The 21,008-nt window shown below is 31.1% G+C and overlaps 1 protein-coding gene across 1 annotated transcript in view; it reads left to right on the top strand.

The window, feature by feature from the left end:
* Positions 1-20,731, top strand: part of LOC125068801 (transmembrane protein 151B-like) — a 54,017-nt gene extending 33,286 nt beyond the window's left edge. The window contains exons 2-8 of the mRNA XM_047678117.1: positions 9,604-9,752; positions 13,412-13,615; positions 17,314-17,398; positions 18,550-18,715; positions 19,250-19,373; positions 19,450-19,570; positions 19,656-20,731. Coding sequence (XP_047534073.1) covers positions 9,604-9,752; positions 13,412-13,615; positions 17,314-17,398; positions 18,550-18,715; positions 19,250-19,373; positions 19,450-19,570; positions 19,656-20,555 — 1,749 coding nt within the window. The 3' untranslated portion in view covers positions 20,556-20,731. The remainder of the gene's footprint in view (positions 1-9,603; positions 9,753-13,411; positions 13,616-17,313; positions 17,399-18,549; positions 18,716-19,249; positions 19,374-19,449; positions 19,571-19,655) is intronic.
* The last annotated feature ends 277 nt before the right edge of the window (positions 20,732-21,008 follow it).

Here is a 21,008-nt window from a genome sequence, read left to right as displayed (position 1 = left end):
GAATAGAGCATAACACTTTAACAACTACTGACCCGAATGCAGGTGAATACTCAAAGACAAATCTTAGTTTGTTATATTACAGGAGCGCTCTTAGGAAGCAAGATGCAGCTAGTAATTAATAATATACATAAAGTTGTTAATATCCATCTCCTACAAGGTTTTAAAATAAATCAATCGATGTGGAATATAATATACCTAGCAAAGTTGGTACGTGAAGTACGCATTTATATGGGCTATTTGTAATAACTAACATCGGGCAACTAAACTTAACTCTATATTACAAGCAACGTTGCTAAATTACCGCGTGGTGGTACAAACTTGTAGCAAAATTGTAGTGTAATTTAATGTTTAACAAACTGAAGTTTATAAGTGATATAAGTTAGTAAGTAGACAATTTGTAAAGTAATATTTTTTTTACTAAAACACTTTTCGAATTCGGAGTTGCATTAAAAACATACCTTAGAAACGACAAAAACGATTCATACGTATATGATTTATTTTATATAAAACTTGACAAGACGACGTCTTGATTGTATCTAATATTACACTGTACATTTTTTTGTACAGAAGAATAATAAGGGTCAAACTAAAAACAAAAATGAACGGAATGTATTGATTGACCAAATGTATTTTTTAAAACAAGAGTCTTTTATAACTTTTATGTAGCGAAATATAATGATAGAGCTACAGTGACTACACTTTTTGTTAAAATAACATTTACATTTCCTATCCATTTCGTTGTCTACTATACCCTACATCCTACTCTCAACTCCAATCCATAGAATGTTTCGCTGTTATCATTTGAAATATGAAAAAAAATAGTTAACAATTGTATTATTTAACTCCATATTGTGTGACACATCCTAGCTCGATTTTTTTAAATTAAACATCATCTTGTAATTAGCAACTAATAAATTCTCGTCCTCAATTTCATCTTCGAGTAACGTTCACTTCGATAACCGTATTCAAAACAAAAACTTCCTTTGACAGTAACAGAAAATCGTTTCGTAGCTTTGTTCTCGTATGATTGAAAAAATAACATACAAGTTTTTAGATCGTAACGAAAAGCGATTGTAGTTTTTTACAAACGCCATGAGCATATAAATAATTGTATTTATTTATTGAAACAAAGCTATTTATCCAAGCCCCGCTCTGTACTAATTGCGACGTGAAAAAACTGTGCCCTTGTATAAAAAACGCTTTGTTCTGTATGGTCTCTGCCCACACTTTTAAATCTCATTTGACTCTCTTAGACGTATGCATGTTTAACTAATTTGTGTTTATATCGTTTTTTTTTTTATATAAACCTTAAATATACTAATTGGACATTATATTCAATTTAGGGCATTTTTTTATTATAAACATGTAACATACAAAGTATTTTAACTAATGCAACAGATAATATTTACGATTGAATAAGGAGTTAAGTATAAAAAACCCAAGAGCTCAATGAAAAAAGACGCGCTTAGCATAAAGTTGTATGTTCAAACTCAAGCTAAGACAATAAGTTTTTATGTACTTCATTTGTGTTTTGAATAAATAATCTCGTTCTTTTACTCGGTGTTAGGGCTGTGTGTAAGCCCTTTTGCTTAGTACTCTCTCACCAAATATTCGGTAGAAATTTCTGTAATACAGAAATACTTTGAATTGTTATGTTCCAGTGTGAAGGGTGTGCGAGCCAGTATAACTACAGGCACAAGGGAAAGAACATCTTAGTTCCCACGCTTGGTGGCTAATATTTCTTAATGCGCCATTTCAATGGACAGTGGTGACTACTTACCATCACTTAGCTTATTTTATCGGTCCTATAAAATATTAAAATATTATTTCTTGAAGCATGATTCAAAACCCCAATACGATACTACATTTTTCAAAAGTTTATTGTCAATCGTCATTATAAATAGACCTAGTTTTAACAACCTATTGTAGGTTGGTAAAACTTGCCAACCTGAAATTTTGCCGCGGAGGTTACGCTCGGAAATGTATCTTTTGTTTGAATGCACGAAAATGAGAACAAAGGGGAATTTAAATTGGGCCATCATGAATTTTGGTTAACTAGAATTGCTAAGCGTCTTTTCACACACTGAAATTTTGCTAGCTTTTCAAAAGACACTAATTGGCGTTGGGTTATAGCATGAATATTATAAATATAAAAATATGTCTCGTTTAAAAGATTCTATACTTTTCAAAGAGTCAGATATCTGAATGAAGTTTTTAAGTAATTCCTGTAATAGAAAAGCAGAAATTAAAGCGATGGTACCGAATATCATAACAAATTTTAAAATCTATATAAATTTTGGAAAAGATCCAAACCTTCTTAAGTAAAGGAGCTCAATCATGTGGTGTTTACAGGCAGTTCCTTCTTTAATACAAATGTTTATTTATAAAAAACAAGAAGTGCTTCAGACGAGCGAACATATACGAATACGTTATTAAATATACGTCAATCTTATTTATACAATAAGACAAATAAAAATGTAAACAAAAACATTAAGTACCTCCATGCTGTCGTGATTGCTTTTTTAAATAATTCGGTTCAATTTCCATATTCAGTTATAAGCCTCGTTTAATAAGCTTCTGTTATATGTACAACGTATAACGTATCGTGTACCGCCTTTTATTCCAGTATTCCGTTAAATTCAATTAATCACTGATAAATAAATAGCTTTGTAACAGTTGTACAGGTTCAATGTATAGAAAACTTTGAACATGAGCTATTAGAATAATCCCTTAATATATTATAATAATTTTGAAATGTTTATGTTGTTAAAATATATGACTTATTGTCTGGAAATTACAATTTTAGTTCTATGTTCTGTACTAAATCATCTGATAGGCGTTGGTCTAATTATCAGTTAATGAGGTCGAAGAACCCAAAGACCTGGCTTAAAATCCCCGGTCGTTTCAATAAAAGCTATTGGGATTTCTCTTTTAACGAATTCTCATTAGCAGCCCGGAGTCAGTGAGTTGGCAAGGGTTATCCTGACTCGGCCGTGTCAGATTGTCGTCCCTTAGTATGAGGTTAAGCTAATAGAGAGTGTACCTATCTTCATTATCTCTTGCGCATTTAGTTAGTTAAATTTAAGCGTATTAAATAAATAAACTAACATCAATATCAAGCTGGGAATTTGGACTCGGAAACTTGTATCTGCTTTGATTCTTCCTCATGCAATTTTTGGAACCTAAGTCTTGGTGCTAGTCTAACTTCCACAGATCATCTTAAAGGTTCAATTATTTAATTCGGTTTAATGTGTACAATATTTTTATAATAACGAAGACTTTTTTGTTTTATATAACGGCAAATTGCGATAAAGCACATTTATTTTCGTGTGAAACAATTCATGCATCAACAAAATGTTGTTTTTGGTTAACCCTAAATATATTTTGCGGCGTTTATAAAAATAAAGACTATAAATATTCGTATAAAATGTATCGCAATAAATCAGACGAAATGAATGATTTGCCTCAAAATTTTGTTTAAATATAAAATTTTATTATTTAAACCTTATTATATTAAAAGCGTTTTTTTTTGTTTTGTTGTGGGGATGAACCTTTATTTATTTCACGCACAAAACACTGAAAGGGTTTGAATGAGAATTGGGACAAAAATCTTTGAAAAACCTGTCGTTTAGGCCTCTTATCTCACAGCTACCTCACCTGCCTCCCCTAACACGTAGGTGTTGCCGCGAGCAGATGCAAGTTTTTCGTAAAAATATGGAATTTAAATAAAATATTTTTATCATTAATAAATTTAATCAAGGCTTTGTTTATAAATAGCTGCTGGATTACGATTTTGAAGCCTTTTGAATCACGCAGCGAACAGGTCAAAGCAAGTTGTGGGAGACATTTTATTAAAACTCTCTTCTCTTGCATGACAATATTTCAGTACCGAGAATATGATTTATTTCATACTGTAACAGCAATTTCACGAATATATTTGCTTTATATAGAATAGGAGCATTTCTCGGCATTATTACTTAAATAACGATAATAGGGCCTTGTACGAGCTCACCTAGATACCTAACAACCACTTATTAGTTATTAAGCGAACAAATAATAATACTTTGTATTGCTGAGTTAAGGTATACAGGATGAGTAAGCCAAACGGCAAAATGCGTTTATTACAGCTATATTTTTTAAGGGTTCTTGTCAATAGCGGATGAATGTTTAAATCTTTATAATATTATAATTAATTTCCGCTTCTGCCTTCCTATTATATTAAAAAAACATCAAATTAAAACTAATTTATCATCATTTATATATACAATTTCCTAAAAAGGAATCATATATTATCCGAACTTCTTACTATTTAAAGAAAAAAAAAACGTAAAAACCTATTTTATAGCAGATAAAAATTTCATGTGTTTGACTGGAGTTCCTTCGTCTGAAGGCAATCCAGGGTAATCTTAATCATGCTTAACATAAAATGCAACGCCATCGGAAACGAACCATCCGAACTGTGATGGAGGTGCCTTCGAGAGTATATTGATACATATTTTGGAAGTTGTATCATATATAAACATTTCTTAAAATGCGTTTTTTTTTTAGCATTAGCAGCCCGAAAATGTCCCACTGCTGGGATAAAGGCCTCATCTCCTTTGAGGAGGTTTGGAGCATATTCCACCACGCTGCTCCAATGCGGGTTGGCGGAATACACATGTGGCAAAATTTCGTTGAAATTAGACACATGCAGGTTTCCTCACGATGTTTTCCTTCACTGCCGAGCACGAGATGAATTATAAACACAAATTAAGCACATGAAATTTCAGTGGTGCCTGTTGGGTTTGAACCCGAAATCATCGGTTAAGATGCACGCGTTCTAACCACTGGGCCATCTCGACTCTCAAAATGCGTATTCTACGAATAATTGTATGTAACGAGAATTCACATCACGAAATAAACTTAACTATCGAATAAAACAAGGTTAAATTAACATCAAGCATTGAATTTAATAGACTATAGTTTAACCTGCGTTTAACGAATAGATAAAGGGGATCCCATTACGCATTAATTGGATCCCAATTAGACATGATTTATAAAAGAACAATTATCAAACTAAACGTGAACGGCATTATATATGTATATAAATGTTGTTAAGATGCTGATGAGTGAAATAAGGCTGACTTCTTTTTTAGAATTTCAAATCAATGATGAAAGAAAGAGAAAAATATATGTTTATGAAAACGTTTATAAGTAAGGTCATAATTTATTTGAAAGTTTTCGTTATTTCAATAATAATTTAACTAATATTATAAATGCGAAGTTTGGATGGATGTTTGTTACTCAATCGCGCCACAATTACGCTGTAATGGATTATAGTCAGGAATAACTCATAGGTTACTTTTTATTCAGGAAAAATATACCTAACATCTACACCTAACTGTGAAAACTATATTTTGATTAAATTTCCTTGAAATATAACCGTTTTTTTAAATTTCTGAATGCGGACGTGCATATGAGCCAGCTGAAAGGTGGTGGTCTATTCATTACATTGCCAATGCGCCACTAACCGTGGGAACTAAGACGTTATGTTATGTACCTTATGCCTGTTACACTAGCTCACTAGACCGAAACACAACAAACACCAAGTAAAAAGTAAAAATTTCTGTGTTGCAAATTACACAGCAGACTAGGTAGTTTTCCGCGTGGGATTGCCAATCAAATATGAAATGATGCCGGAATGCTTGTCGACGGTATTTATAAAGGGTCACGACTTATACAGTTTTTATTTTTAAGTGGTAGCAGTTTTTATGGTACACAATGTGACAATATAGGAATTTTTCACGTTTCGAAATGAATAACGGACGTATTATCAAAATTATTTATTTGCAGAGCTGTAGGTATATTTTCGACATTGATTTTGAGTTCAATCACAATATAAAATTCTGTTAAATTATAAAACATACATATCTTGCTAACATTTAAAACATTTTTAAACCTTTTAATTTTACAGCAATTTAATAAAGTTAAGGCTGTATAGTTTAATTTTTGTTGTATGATATCCAATCTAGCAAATTGAGTCGTGAAGTTATTCTCCAAAATAATCAAATAATGACTAATTTTTCATCCTTAAGTTTCATCGTTTGTTAATCGATTATCGAACTATTAATCTAAAGTTTAAAATTTAATTTTTATATCATTTGCCTTTATATTTATAAACTAGTCTTAGATTTTTGATTTCATTATAACTAAATTAATTAGAATACAAAAATATATAACCATATATGAACGAAATGAATTAAATCCTTTGCACAACAGACAATATAAAAAACTCTAAAATCTTATAAAAGCACCTGTTTACACCGACTAGTGAGATTTCACACTCCAACTAAGCCCTAACCAATTCCATTGAGCAGTCAAAAAGGAATGCAATGAGTGCTCCTGATGAATCACAACGCCAGAGCGGTTCATCTCGAAATATGGACGTTTTTAATCCATAGAGTTTTGTGATACAAAAAATTGTGAAATTCTTGTAGGAACGTTTGTCTGATTGGGAAGAAAATTGCATGAAGAACTCGTTATTAAACATCTAATATACTGCGTTATACACCTAACCTACTTTGCCCGTATCTTCTATTCATGTTTCTTTAACAATATTATATATTTTTTTAATGATAGTAATGTCCACTTTAGATTCTTTACGTTGAACAGAAATAGCATTTAATCTAGAACTTAACGCAAATGCCAAGCATTTATTGGTTGGTTTGCTACATCACAAATATAGGTACTTATGTGATGCATACGTTCTTACTTATTGACGTTTGACTCTGTCATATTTATATAAATTTCAACCTCATTTCTTACATTATGCGCATATGTTACTAGTAGGATAATCTTTTTGCTTACCTTTCGCAAGTAATTGGAAAACCTATAGAACATTCAGGTGTTTTACAGAATATTTTTAAATGTAAGTAACGATAACGATACGAAATTAAGTAAATTAAGCGAAAAATACACGTAAATAAAGAACAGTCGAAAAGTCTTCTGAATCAGATAATCTCAAGAAATTACAAAGGAATGATATTACACTATCATTTTTCATATAAGTATCTATAAACATTTTTATGATAAGTCTGATATTATACGTTGAACATAAAAATACATGTCATTACCGATATTCCTGGGAACGTCACTATGTGATATTTTCTAAGAGTGATATTTTCTTTCGTTAGCTGATTTTACAAAGCTCTGACAAGGAATAAAATAAAATATATGGAATTCAAAGTAAAAGTAGCCAATGGTTCGTTGTTAAACTGTGGAGCTAAATTGTTTTTTCTTGCCTCAATCGTTGAATACGTAACACACGAGTCATTACGATAGGTAGGGATTACTGCTGGCCTGCCTACGTAACACCCAATCATTAATATTCTATCACGAAACATCAATATCTCATACGAGTAATCCAGTGTTATCAGAAGAACAAAAGATATAAATCTTAGGTAACACAATTTCGTCGTTTGGTTTATATGTCCATAAAATCAGGTTGGATAGTTATGGATAAATATTTTCAACGATGTCAATTAAATAAACATGTTTGATATAAGTTCAGTCGGTTTCCACTTATAAAATAATAATAGATAAAATCTCGTTAATCTCTTGTAATCTTAAAATTTACTTCTCTGATTTAAATTTAATCTGTTTGAATATTGTTCGAGTCTAGATAAACGCTTTGTTAATCTTCAAACAATGAATTGTATTATTTGATATTTGTCTGGACAAAACTTAAACTTAATACTCTGTTGCGACAGAATTACAGCATTATATTAAATACAATTGGAACATTAAATTAAATTAAATACGAATATTGACTATTACAAAATGGAGTAGTGGAGATATAAACTGTAGTTAAAAAGTTTGTTGATTTCATTCCTTGCGACTTTGTTCGTTTGAAGGTTGTATATGAAAATACATAGGTTTGAACAATCTATTTTACACAGAATAATTATGATGAAACTTCCAGTCTTGAAATAGTTTTCACTCCCTTTATCCGATAGTATCTCATACGATTGAAATAAGATCAGTGACGACGTGTAGTACCTACTTACCGCATACTTTCAGAAGTGCGTGAGAGTAAACATTGCCAACTTCTAAACGGTTATTGACGAAATTTTATTGACACAAAAAAACCAAATTGTTTTTTTATCCTACTTGTTATTTATTCAGAAGAAATTAAAATTTGTAACCTTATATATAACTAGCCACTAACGAGCCAACTTAGTCGGGTGAGATAAAATCAGTTCGATCAAGTTCAGTGGTCTATTTAATTCATGACTCAGCTTGCCGAGATTCTAACCTGAATCAACCTTTGATTTGGTTATACATCTTTACATATTACAAAGAGTCCTCTCGTCGCGTCTGTACTCGTTACAGTAAAAACTACCGAACGGACTTTTGTTCCGTTTTCACTAATGGACAGAGTGCTTCATTCATTAAGGTTGTCTGTAAATTGGCTGAAATATGACGATAATTGTTGAAGTTGTCAGCAGAAAATATGGCAGTTGATAGAGATGTATGATATAAATGTTTTATGTGGCATTATTCTACCCTTTCAAAGCTGGGACTGCTAGCTAGTATTATATATGTATACGTAATAGCCTATATTAGTTCTACTTCATCATGTCTGATTAAAATTCAAACAATATTTTCTGAATTCTAAAATATATACACGAAACATATTTAATTTTTTTTTTAATATATTAAATTAATATTGGACATTAGAAATCATGACAAATTTAAACTATTTATAGTTTTCTGTATTGATTAAAGATGATTATGTAAATCTATAACTTGATTAAATGATTAAATGATAATATTAAAAATGTTTCCTGAACCTATTTATCAAAGCGTTGAATTAAATTACTTATTTCCAAGCAATATTAAATTTTTAACCCTCTCAACTCATTTTCTGTTAATTTGACTGGACGATGCAATATATAAAAAAGTAATTAGAAATAAAATTGTTCGGAAAGTGTAAAATCTAAATGTTTGATAAAAGAAAACTCTCTCAAAAGTAATTTACTCTCTAATCTCTCAACGTCGCTTTTGATAAAACGTTTTTTGTCTCGAAAACTCCAACGGACTGAAAAATATTTGTCTCTAGAGAATCGTAGGTCACATTATTAGGGGTGTGTAAACAGGGCCTGGTCTATACGATTCGTTTTGCGCGGCCTATGTCAACTTATTACGTAGACAGCGTAAACATACCTTTAGTTCACAGCCCGGGAAAAGTTATTTAGGCATCTATTGGATGATAAAATATTGATTGAATCCCTTAATAAAAATATTCCATTTCGGGTTTTTTATTTAGTAGTCATGGAATATCGTTTACATATTTCGGCTTAGGTTTTAAACCAGAATAAGCGAATGGAACGTTCTTAATTAATTTAGTAAGAATAAGTTTTATTTTGACAACATTTTAAGCTACAATACTTCATCGCTGTAAGCAATAAGTTTCTTAAAGTTTTGTTTTCTTTAATTTCTTTGTTTGGTTACTATAAGTCATTCGTTCTTTACATGTTGTCCAATAAAGTATAATAAATATACCTAAGTTATGAGTTGGTATTAAAAAAGTTTTTTGTATAATATATTTTTTTCTTTATACAGCGCCCTCGACAACAAAGTATCGGTGGCGTGCTGAGACGAGAAGGAAACTGGAAGTGCTTTCTCCTCACGCTGATGATCGTCGGCTGTCTGGCCTCTGTAACTTGGTGCAGCACTGCTGAAATCGACAGAGAACTTATTGATTTAAATACGTGAGTATACATCTCGTTAATTTTTTTTTTTTCAAAAATGTTTACATACAATTTTAATTACTCTGGGTCCCAAAACCTTTGACTTGACCGTCAAAATAGAATATAATATACGCTTAGTAGAAACTAATTAGGAATTATTTAAATTACTAGTTAATACTTATGTATTACACAAGTTCCTAGTTTTCCAAGTTTGTAGTTCCGGCTTGCGAAAGTTGATTAGTGGAAGTAGATCTCCGCCTTTAATGTTAACATCCGCCTTTGATTTATTTTTACTGGAAATTTATTATAATATAACGAACCATTTTATATCGGGGTTAGTTTTGTGACTGTGAAACACATTAACATTTAATTTTAACACACAAGTCTTGCGTTGGTAAGAATTTTAGCGGATTTACTAAAAAAAAAACATTGTAGTCTCCAACATTGAAATTTCTTATGTATTGATATATTGTATTAAATTTTATATCGCTATTTTAACTACAAAAAAGTACAGGTGTTTATTATTTTCTTAAGTCACATATTACTCTGAGAAAGATTTCTATATTTGGATACAATATGACGCCACTATGCCTCTCCCTCTCTAAGAAAGAGTACTCGGTGTCACTCTCATAAATATCATAATATTTTAAGAGGTAAGTTTTCTTTGTTCATAATTTCCGATTTCACGAAAAAATATTGTTGTTCGATTGATATGGAACTTTCAAATTAGTTTAGTATATAATATTTGTTATATATTACTGTTGAATCAGAAATACCAATTATGCATAAAATTACTAAATTGCAACACATCCGTAGTAAATTTATATATTCCATTTTTGAACCAGTCTAGGCTTTACAAAGAGAAAATATATGGCCTTTCTGATTGCCGCCACGAGCGTTTCATTTTTAAATACGACTATACTATTTTGTTTTCAACAAATATTTGTTGATTGCATTTTGAAATAAATATTAAATATTCGTGTTTTTATATTTAATTTTCTATTTGAGTGGCTACTGTCACCAAGATTTTTTTTTTATTTGAGCGTCATTCACGTGAAAACTATTAAACGTATCTAGTATATAACGTACGAAACTGTAATAGTTATAGCTAACGAAAAATTTAATTACACGAAAAATAAACTTGACATTTAATAATATTTTATGAATATTTTTTGGAATGAATGTTCATGTGGGCTAATTAGTTTGAATTGTGGAAAATACCAACAGAACTTTTATTAATCGGGCCCGTGGTACGTTCCTTCTTAGTCTACTTAAAATGATTATACTATGAGGATTTATAAATTATTTTATATACTTAAAACTAAATTAGCCGTAATAACAGTCAATATAAATCGATACGATATAATTAGCATTAGCAGCCCGTAAATGTCCCACTGCTGGGATAAAGGGATATAATAATTATACGATATAATAATTTGCCACCTTTTAACTTTTAATTTAATAATATCAACCGCACAGGAATATTTCTAGAACAAAAGCTGTTAATAGTTAAAATTACATCTACAAAAGAATCTTAACACAACCAATTTTAAAATCAAAATGGCAACTTTTTTATTGTCCTTTACCCGACCTTAGATTTCCACGTCATAACTAATTATAATGAATATAACAGGATTATGAAATAAATATTATATTTCGAACTATTATATACTAAAACAGTAAGGATGGAAAGATTGCTTAGTTCGATAGTTATTGTATGATTGAATGTTTGATAATTTGCACTTAGTCAAACTTGTACCTCACGATGGATTATATCAAAATGAAAGTATTTGGTATAAGATTTTTTTTTTTTTTTAATTTAAAAGAGAAGCGGTCGGTCTACATACAGTTAAACATAAAACGTAATCAAGTCATTCTTAGTAATTGACGATAGCACGCTGAGTTGGAAAACTAGACTGACTTAAGTACGCTATTATACTGCAGTAGACTACGTGCAGTGCAGCCTGCAGGAACGTACAGCTAGAAAGCTAAAGCACTACTTAAAAATTGCTCTTTCATTTCATTAAACCTTTACAAATAACTGCTATTTTATCTTTAACAGAATAATCATTTAATAAGGGTTTTTATTTAGAACTAGCAGTGCCCGCGACTACGTGCGCGTTTGTTAACAAAAAAATTATTGTTGTAGCCTAAGTTACTCCTTATTACATCAGATATCTGCCCCTTAAAGTCCCATCAAATTCGGTCCAGCCGTTTTAGAGATTAGCCGGAACAAACAGTTAGACAGAGTCAAACAAAAATTGAAATAAAAATGTTATTTAGGTATATGTATCGTGTATATGTATACACGACATATTCATTTGATAAGAAGCGGCTATTTTAATATTACAAACAGTCACTCTAATTTTATTATATGTATAGAAGAGTATTAGTAGAGTAGGGCTGGCAATTGCTTTAAATATTTTCTACATCAATTATCCAATATGAATCTGCTACTTTTCGTTACATTGTTACAAAATTATACCTACTAAGTTTCAACCAAATTTGCAATTGTCAATTGAGCAAGCAATCCTTTTAATAGGAGAGGATTTGCACTTTTAATTAATTTTGTTATAAAAACAGTGTCAATGCCCTCAGCTCACATTTTTAATTAAGAGACATGGAGATATTTTAAGAATTTAAATGAATAATAATGTAATATAATACGTATTTCACCAAGAAAGCTTTCGCTCCCGAGATTTTTATATTATTTAAAAATATATATATAAAATCCCATAATTAACGATATATTACTTGTCTAAATTACTAGAAATTAATGGCTATTTTATCTATAGATATAGTTGAAATTTACTAAATAATATATTTTATGAAAACCTTTTTTCATTTGTTTATTGTATTGTATAAAAACAATATATAAAATCTGGCTTCTTTTTACTTTAATGTAAATATTTTGAAAATTAACAAATCTACAAAATACGAAATAGACTGAGATACAAATAAAATTTCATCCTTTACAATAATATTAAGATTACTTTTAGAATTTTATTTTGATCGTATTTTTTGTTCGTTTAAAACATTCAAAAACAAAGCATGGGATAATAGAATAATGAAAAAGGAATATCCTATACAAACAAACTACATAAGAACCCATAAATGGAAACTCTTCAATTATTTATATTATATCAATTTATACAGATATAGTTTTGCAAGTGTGTATGTATGTAATAGTTATGTGAAGCATGTAATTGTGAAGTTACACGTAATATAGGTATTTGATATTGTAGGCCAAGATACTTATACGATTTTTATTAAACAATGTATAAGTGAGATTATAGTGGGTGAAACGTTTTAAAAAGAGTGATATTTCTTTTATAACTTCGGAATCAAAATCAACACGTCTTACATCGGGTTACGTTCTATGACAGCTGTCTAGTGTCACCATACTTAAAAAATAAAATCCTCTAGTAAGGAGGTGTAACATTAAAAAATTAACCTAACTATATTAGTATACGACATATATACAGTGTATTATATATAACCAGTGTATTTTATATACAGTGTATTATCGCATTCTAAGTAACGAAAAAATAGTTGTTGTAGCTTATTTCCAAATTCAAAATCCTCTTGAATATAACTGAGCCTAATGGGTTAGTTTTTAATTACAAAGCTTGACTAATGGCGTCTACTGTCTAATCAACTAACAGTTTTATGTCCATCAGGTACCCAATAAAGAGGACAGTACGGGAGTCCCCCTGCGATGTCGGCTACGCTTACATTCCAATTGCCTTCGTTCTGCTGCTGTATTTGGTGTATTTGGTCGAGTGTTATCATAGCACAGCGAGGATACAGCTAGCACGACGTGTGGATGTAACCGCAGTGAGCGCACGAGTCCATGCGATGAGGAACGCCAACCCGAGAGTCTGGTAATAACGTGTCACTTTATATAATACAACTATTTAAATGCTAGACATTTGTCGTACTTCCACTGAAGGCTTACAACTTAGCGTAGTTTCACAGTTGAACGATACAAGTTATAATTATTATTGTAAACGTATTGTTATACAAAAGTGACTTTTTATATTCGTGATGGACGTTATGATAAATGTTTAACATTAAATAATTATTAAAACTGATGTACGATCTCTTGAACTAAACCTGTTTTAATTTCTTCTTATCATAAAACTATAACAAACCATAAATTTAGTAGTTTAACTAGTATATGATATATACGCAAACGGCCTCACGAAAGACATAAAAACATTATAATAATAGTGATTATCTTAAAGAACCCTTTTTTAAATAATCTTTAAAACCAGCATTAAATATTAGTAACAAAATCTATTTATAACAAGGAGTACCAAAAGTTCGATTCAAGTCACTTATCGTACAATTGTTTCACACTTAAACTAATGTATAACACAATTTAATGTTCTAACTTCGATTTGACATATGGTTCAACGAGTTAAAGTTTAACGTGAATACTGTAGCTAGAAACTTCGCCCTTCCCTCCCACACAACACCCTGAGGTTCTGTTTAAAATTCATTATTCTCAACCATAGCCATAATTTACTCTTGCACGCCCCAAAGCTATAAATAATGCGATTAATGTTGTGATAAAAGTAAAAATTGTATTCCCAAAGCTATTGTACTTGAACATTTATATAGTTTCTATAAATAATTACGATTATTTGATGAGGATTTGATATGACTTATAGTAAAACTCCGATGTTCTTATTTTAAATTATTTTATTGATCGACGATATCGTTCAGTTGGAATAAAAGGAAGTCTGATTGCCCAAAAGCTTAACCAGCCAGTATTTTTTTAGGCTTAGAAGAAATTTATCAGTAGCTTATTAAACATCTCGATATCGAAAAAGAAGAAGAAACTAAAAATAAGTTATTTAACAAACAAAATATGTAATTAAATATTAATTCCCATAATATCTGATAAGGTACTTACTATAAAATTAAAAGTTATTTATAAAATAACTTCTAGTATTCTGAATATGTTATATTTTTACAAATAACCTAAAGGTTAAAGGTTACCTTACTGGAATCCTTTTTGCTACACATAGGAAGCTTTAAAAATCGAATAGCTTGACTGATTAAAAAATATGAAAGGACGGCTGAGCTGTGGATAGGAACTGAAAGTAGAAATGAATCGTTCGAACGTAGTACAGATAGACTTATTATCACACAAAATAATAGTCGGAAATATCTACGTTTCCGAAACGAAAGAGTTAGCACGAAAGTTAGAACTACCTAAATACCGTTAGATTATAATCTATCTTCGTAGCATACTCCTTAAATAAATTTTAAATAAATTTAACGTATTATTTTTCGGTAGATTATATCATCTATCAAAGTAAATTTCAGTAAAATTATACAAACTCTAACCTAACCGAAATATTATGAACTATCAAAATTGTTTATGTTTTATTGTAAATTGAATAACCGTTTACAATCTTTCGACAGTTTACAATTGCGCGAGATAGACTATAATCTAACGGTATTTAAAATTTTAGGGTGATATATTCACATACAAAAATCTGTAATAAAAGTCTATGTCAAAGATTTTAATGGTTAAACTTATCAAGTTTTATAATATTACGTTTCAGTCTATATGAGAGACTCGAATTTAATACACCTTGTATGCTTCTCACGTATTGGAGTCTGAAATGGATAAATGATGATAGGTCAAAATCAAACATTTATGAATCGTACATCGCCTTTATTTGATGTAAATTTCAATTATAGCCGAGATGGTCAAGTGAAGAAGTCAACAAGAAATTAATCATACTAATACATTTAAAATTCAGATAAAATAGAAAACTCTTGTAAAAAATTAAATATTCTTAGACCCTGTAAATATAAATTTCTGGCTATAAGTCGTGCTCAGCGGTGAAGAAACACCACGTGAAGAAACCTACAGGCGTTTAATTTCAATGAAATTCTACCACTTTTGTATTCACCAACCCGCATTTAAGCAGCGTGGTGAAATGAGCTTCCAAATCTTCTTCTCAAAAGGGGAAGAGGCCTTAGTCCAGTGGAATAGCCACTAAAATGTTCTTTGTGCCTTAAACTAACTTACTCATATATACGTTATATACAAGGTTATAATAAATTTATCTTGATGTCTGACTCGAAGAAATCGGCTTTCTATTTTATGAAAAAGGTAAACTTGTTAATATTTGATACCAGGTTAGTCTAGTCTTTTACAAAAATATTCATTCAGATTGTAATCGTAATATTTGGTATAATCTTAGAAGGCTCGTTGAATTTCGTTTAAAAATTTCCTCGTATCTATTTAAACATACAACCTTGTTGATCTAGCCACGACATCTATTTAACTTTATAAAAATAATGCTATCCAAATATTTGTTACAATGATGATAAATATTTAAATGGGTTGGATCTTATATATCTTTACATTACATATATAAGATCTACATAAAAACGAGTCAAGAATTCATAAGCAACAGAAATCTCAGATTGTGCTGTTTCGCCATTTGTTTTTAGGTATAATAGATTACTTTTTGCTAATTATAGTATTATGTCATATATATTTTATGTTATAGAGAAAAAAAAACTAACAATCACACAGTACCAGTAGGTACTTATAATACCAACTTTGAAGTGTGGATCACTTAGGATCAGGAAGACTATTTTCACATTGGCCTCAATATAACAACAAAGCCTTTATTTTTTTATATCAATTAAAACAACGAGGGAAGGCAATTCAGGCAGCTGAAATAAAAAGTGACCTCGTGTCAAAACGTTAAACTGACACTTTGAATTCTGAAACAATACATCAAGTAATTAAGCCTTTTGTCCCTTGTTTGAAAAAATATCGCACATAGCCATTGAAATATTTCATCCTGGCAAAGGGAAGTAGGACAAAAAATTATATAAGGTATCATCCAGTTTGCTTGCTCTCAAAACTCTTTTCATATTTTTTTACAATTAATTTTTTTTTTCGAATTTAACAACATTTTTTTATTATTTTTTGTTTTTAGAGTAATAACATAATGTTGTTTTTAACCTACTGTACACATGTACTTCATGTACTAAACGTTTTTAAAGTTGAAACTACGATCATGTACACAGTTTAAAATTTCAACCCAACTTTAAAGATAGTACGTAAGTTGTATGGCGCTCACTCGTATTACTCCGGGTCGGGCCATTAAAAAGCTATTGGGTTTTTCTGTTAAGAAATTCTCAGTTTACACTCTCGTGCCTTGGAGGTCACGTAAAGCCGGTTCTGTGCCCAAACACATTCCGGTGGTATCGGATTGGCCGACACATCGAATTATGTGAGTGAGGGATGATAAAGAGTGTACGTACTCGTAAGAGTAAGAGTGACTATAATATTTTCTATACTAGATTGTCTCATAGCGCCTGTGCTGCTGTGGACAATATTGGTATAGGCAGACATTATCATTTCTATAATTCGTCACATAAAAGCTTATGGATTATATATATATGTTTATGTTAGTATTCAAATTTGTGCAAATGTTTCATTTATTTAAAAGATAATAGAATATAAAGTTTTAGAGGACAATGTCATAGTGAGCGTGTTTTCACGTAGAACGTAACATTACATCATTTTTTTCATTACTAGGTGGAAAGCTATTTGCTACCACTACGTGCGTCGAAAGCGGCAAGTCACGCGATACCGCAATGGCGACGCTTACACTACGACCCAGGTAAGGGTAGAAATGCCACATGAGCTTGCAAATGTTCGTTGGAAAAAAGAGCATCGCCTCACAATTTTGCAAATGTCAATCTATATAGATATGATAGGAGCTTCATCATTCAATATATTATTTTAACCGAATGATGAAATGATCACTAAAAATTAGGACACCTGTCCTGAGAATTCGGTAAAACTTTTTGGGAAATTGTGGCAAAGTAAAAATAAAATAATCGTTTCTTTATGTACAACAAAGAACATAAATTGTTATGGTTTTCTTCTACATATAACATGGTAACCAACTCTCCATATACATATCTTGAGTTTATCTCCGAAAACTCAGCCAAAGCAATATATTTTTATGGATTAATCATATCATTTCAATGCCTCAACTTTGCTCTTAGTATGAACATCAGAATTCAGCGCCCTTCCCTCAGAAACTCGTTATCATTCCGATCGATACACTTTACATACATTGAAACAAACGGAAGGGAGAAAGCCATTTGTCATTGCGATCGTAAAGTGAAATACTGAAATGCACAGACGCATTTTTTACAGTTCATTACCCTCAAACACGAAACCACAGATTAAATAAAGCTCCATAAATATATTACATATCATTCCTAAATAGATATTTAACCTAGCAAAAGTTTTTTAAATATGGCATTTGTGTAAATGAAAATTAATTATTTAATAACGTTTTTATCATGTACATCACTGATGAATTTAAGGGTGCTCTACAACTGTGATCCGCTTAACAAGGAATTTAATTGACATTTAAATTGAGTGGTTTTGTCCTCAACGATATATTTTATATGCATTTAATATTAATATTCCTAATTTAAGAGCATTGTATAATAATTTTGTGTTATAAATAAAAACAGAGCACTTCAATTAAACATTAGTGAAAATATCTTGAGTTAAAACTTTTCAATATTACGTATACAAATCATTGACTGAGCTTGTTACTAAAACCATACAGTTTTTCACATCGTTTGACGTTTATATTTAGTCTTATACTCTTTGGATCGTTGGGTAAAATTGTATGCTTACTATTATTGTAACTTTTACCTTCCTCAATGATTAAATTTAAAACTGATCATTGGAAACGATCTTATATTTTCTGAGATGGATGAAAGATATATATTATAATTTTATTTTCAGGTATACTACGAACGAGTAAATACGCATAGCGCAAGTACGTCATTTGCACATGCCTGTTGTGGCCAACGTGATGCTTCGCGGAATTTAGTTCTAGATTCGAAAACCCCCATCACAAAGGTCCGCTTCAGCAAAGGATTCGCTTTCGCGAACATTGAGGCTGCCAGTGGTAAATGAAACGACAATGACTGTGTTTTATATTTAAATTTTTAAAATCATACAAATTGATTTTATAGTTAATTTTAAGAGGATTAGGATTTTCAAATCCCGGATTCAACTAAGCTGCAAATAAATGGTGGTCATTAATAAAATCCTACGATGGCTTAGGGTATTGTTGGAAACAAAAGAATGTTACAAGACAAGGACGATCAAAAAGGACATTTTTCCTCATTGCTTCTGAATTTAAATTAATATATCTATATAAATTTATTCAAATATGTATTTTTTTCAATTATTCTATATTTAAATAAAAATATATCCACAAAACATTGCAAACAGATGTTACAAAGAATGACTCCGTATTTTGAAATTCAATACAGCCATACGTTCAAAAGTACTGTTTCCAAGAGAGCTTATATTGTATGCCGTAGTTACTTTTGAATTCAAAGAAAAAGCAATTTAAAACAAATTATTTGAGAGGGTTTAAAGATTAAAGGATAATTGGAACCATTATATTTTTTATAAAATCGGTCTTTTGTTACAGAATTTGAAGACCAAAGGTCAAGATTTTTTGCAGAACATGAAAGGTTCGACGACTTCATGGAAATGCGTGAGGGATTAGATTTAATAGGTGTTAGTTCTTTTAGGGAGTACATGGTAGCATATAGGTGAGTTGATAATAGGTTATACAACTTCTCTTTATAGTTTAGATAAATGTTTTAACGGTTCGTTTTATTTTTTAAGGGAAGCTGATCGTTGTCCTTGGTATTCATCTCAACTTCTTTTTTGGACACTTTCCTGTCTTCTTCTCTCTTGGCCTCTAAGAATTGTTATAGAATGTAATACGGCATATGTCCATTATACGGTAAGTACCTAGATGAAGGATAACTATGCCCATGCTTGCTAATAAAACTACTACTCAAAAAAATCAATATGGTTTATATTTACAGATAACAAAAATATTTGGCACGAACTACGAATTAGACCCTAGTCGACAATTAGATTTAGATACACATTTATCTGACACTTTACCGCCAGTCCCTGCAACAAATTACTCGTGGGCACTGGCTGATGAGCAAAGCGCCGTCTTATGTGCTGCTTCCAGACCTCCACGTACTCTTCCACTTTCACATGCATCTACTGTGGATAGTCTCGAACTATTTGCAGCCATCCGAGGCAACTGTGCAATTGTACCGTCATACTCAGAAGCTATGCGCATCGATGCTGCTCTAAGAGAAGACCCAGCGGAAAATGCATCTAACGCAGGTGTTCTTATTGACATTGAAGGTGAACCAAGAACTAACAGGCCTGCTATAAAAGCAGCATCTTTCGATGAACCAACAAGGAGACCACGAGTTACGATAGCTGGAACTCATTCAAGTCATAACATTGCTGGTAGCTCTAGATCTCATGAAGCTAAACAGCAGAATAGAAGATCTTGGGCAGGTGTGTTAACATCTGCTAGAAGCGCCAGACAAATTCTGGATGACTTAACAAATAATCCTGTCACTTACGAACCTATACCAGAATCACAAGTAAGAAGAAACGGAGAAAATACTTTATATTTCTCTAGGGAATTGTCACCGACGTGTTCAAGAGATCCATTTGGGGGTCGTGCTCAAACTACGCCCACGGATGAACCACCATCATATGAAGAAGCTTTAAAGTTACCTGCCTTAAAGAAGTTAACAAGATCCATAACAGGCACGGATTTAGCTGGACCTAGGAGAGCATTTTTAAAGGATGTATTAGCAAATAGAAGATCATGTTTGGAAGGTGTTGGTGTACTGGCAGGTGCTAAAGTTGTTAGATTGCCATATAGTGAGTCAGGCGAAGAAACGCCTCTATAGCGCTGCTGTGTTAGTTTTACTGACTTTTTATGGTGCAATAAAATGTTAATATAAATACTCGAGATACTCGTCTAAGAAGTATAGTTAGAATCCATACAAAGTGAGATACCAGTCTAGTTAAATTTAATACTTTCGTTAGGTTATAATATATGCTTCGGAATTGCAACGCGCTTTAAGCTTGCCCGTTTATACATAACTGTAATTACACGGTAGCTTCAAAATTTAATGGAATTGATTTTTTTTCTACAATAATTTATATGCCAGATACATTTAATATAGTCGTTAATTTCTACAATACTGGAAGTCGGAATATATAGAATATTGAACTGCGACAGAATAAGTAAAATTTATCTGTAAGTATAATCTATGAATCCTAACGTTCTGCTTAATGTATAATCTAGATTTGTTTTTAATGTATTCAATAAAACAGGTTGTGAAGTAAAAGATAAACTT

This window comes from Vanessa atalanta, chromosome 14 (genome assembly GCF_905147765.1).
Source record: "Vanessa atalanta chromosome 14, ilVanAtal1.2, whole genome shotgun sequence".
Taxonomy (NCBI): domain Eukaryota; kingdom Metazoa; phylum Arthropoda; class Insecta; order Lepidoptera; family Nymphalidae; genus Vanessa; species Vanessa atalanta.
The sequence above is the reverse complement of the archived record's forward strand: the minus strand, read 5'-3'. Positions and strand labels throughout refer to the sequence as shown.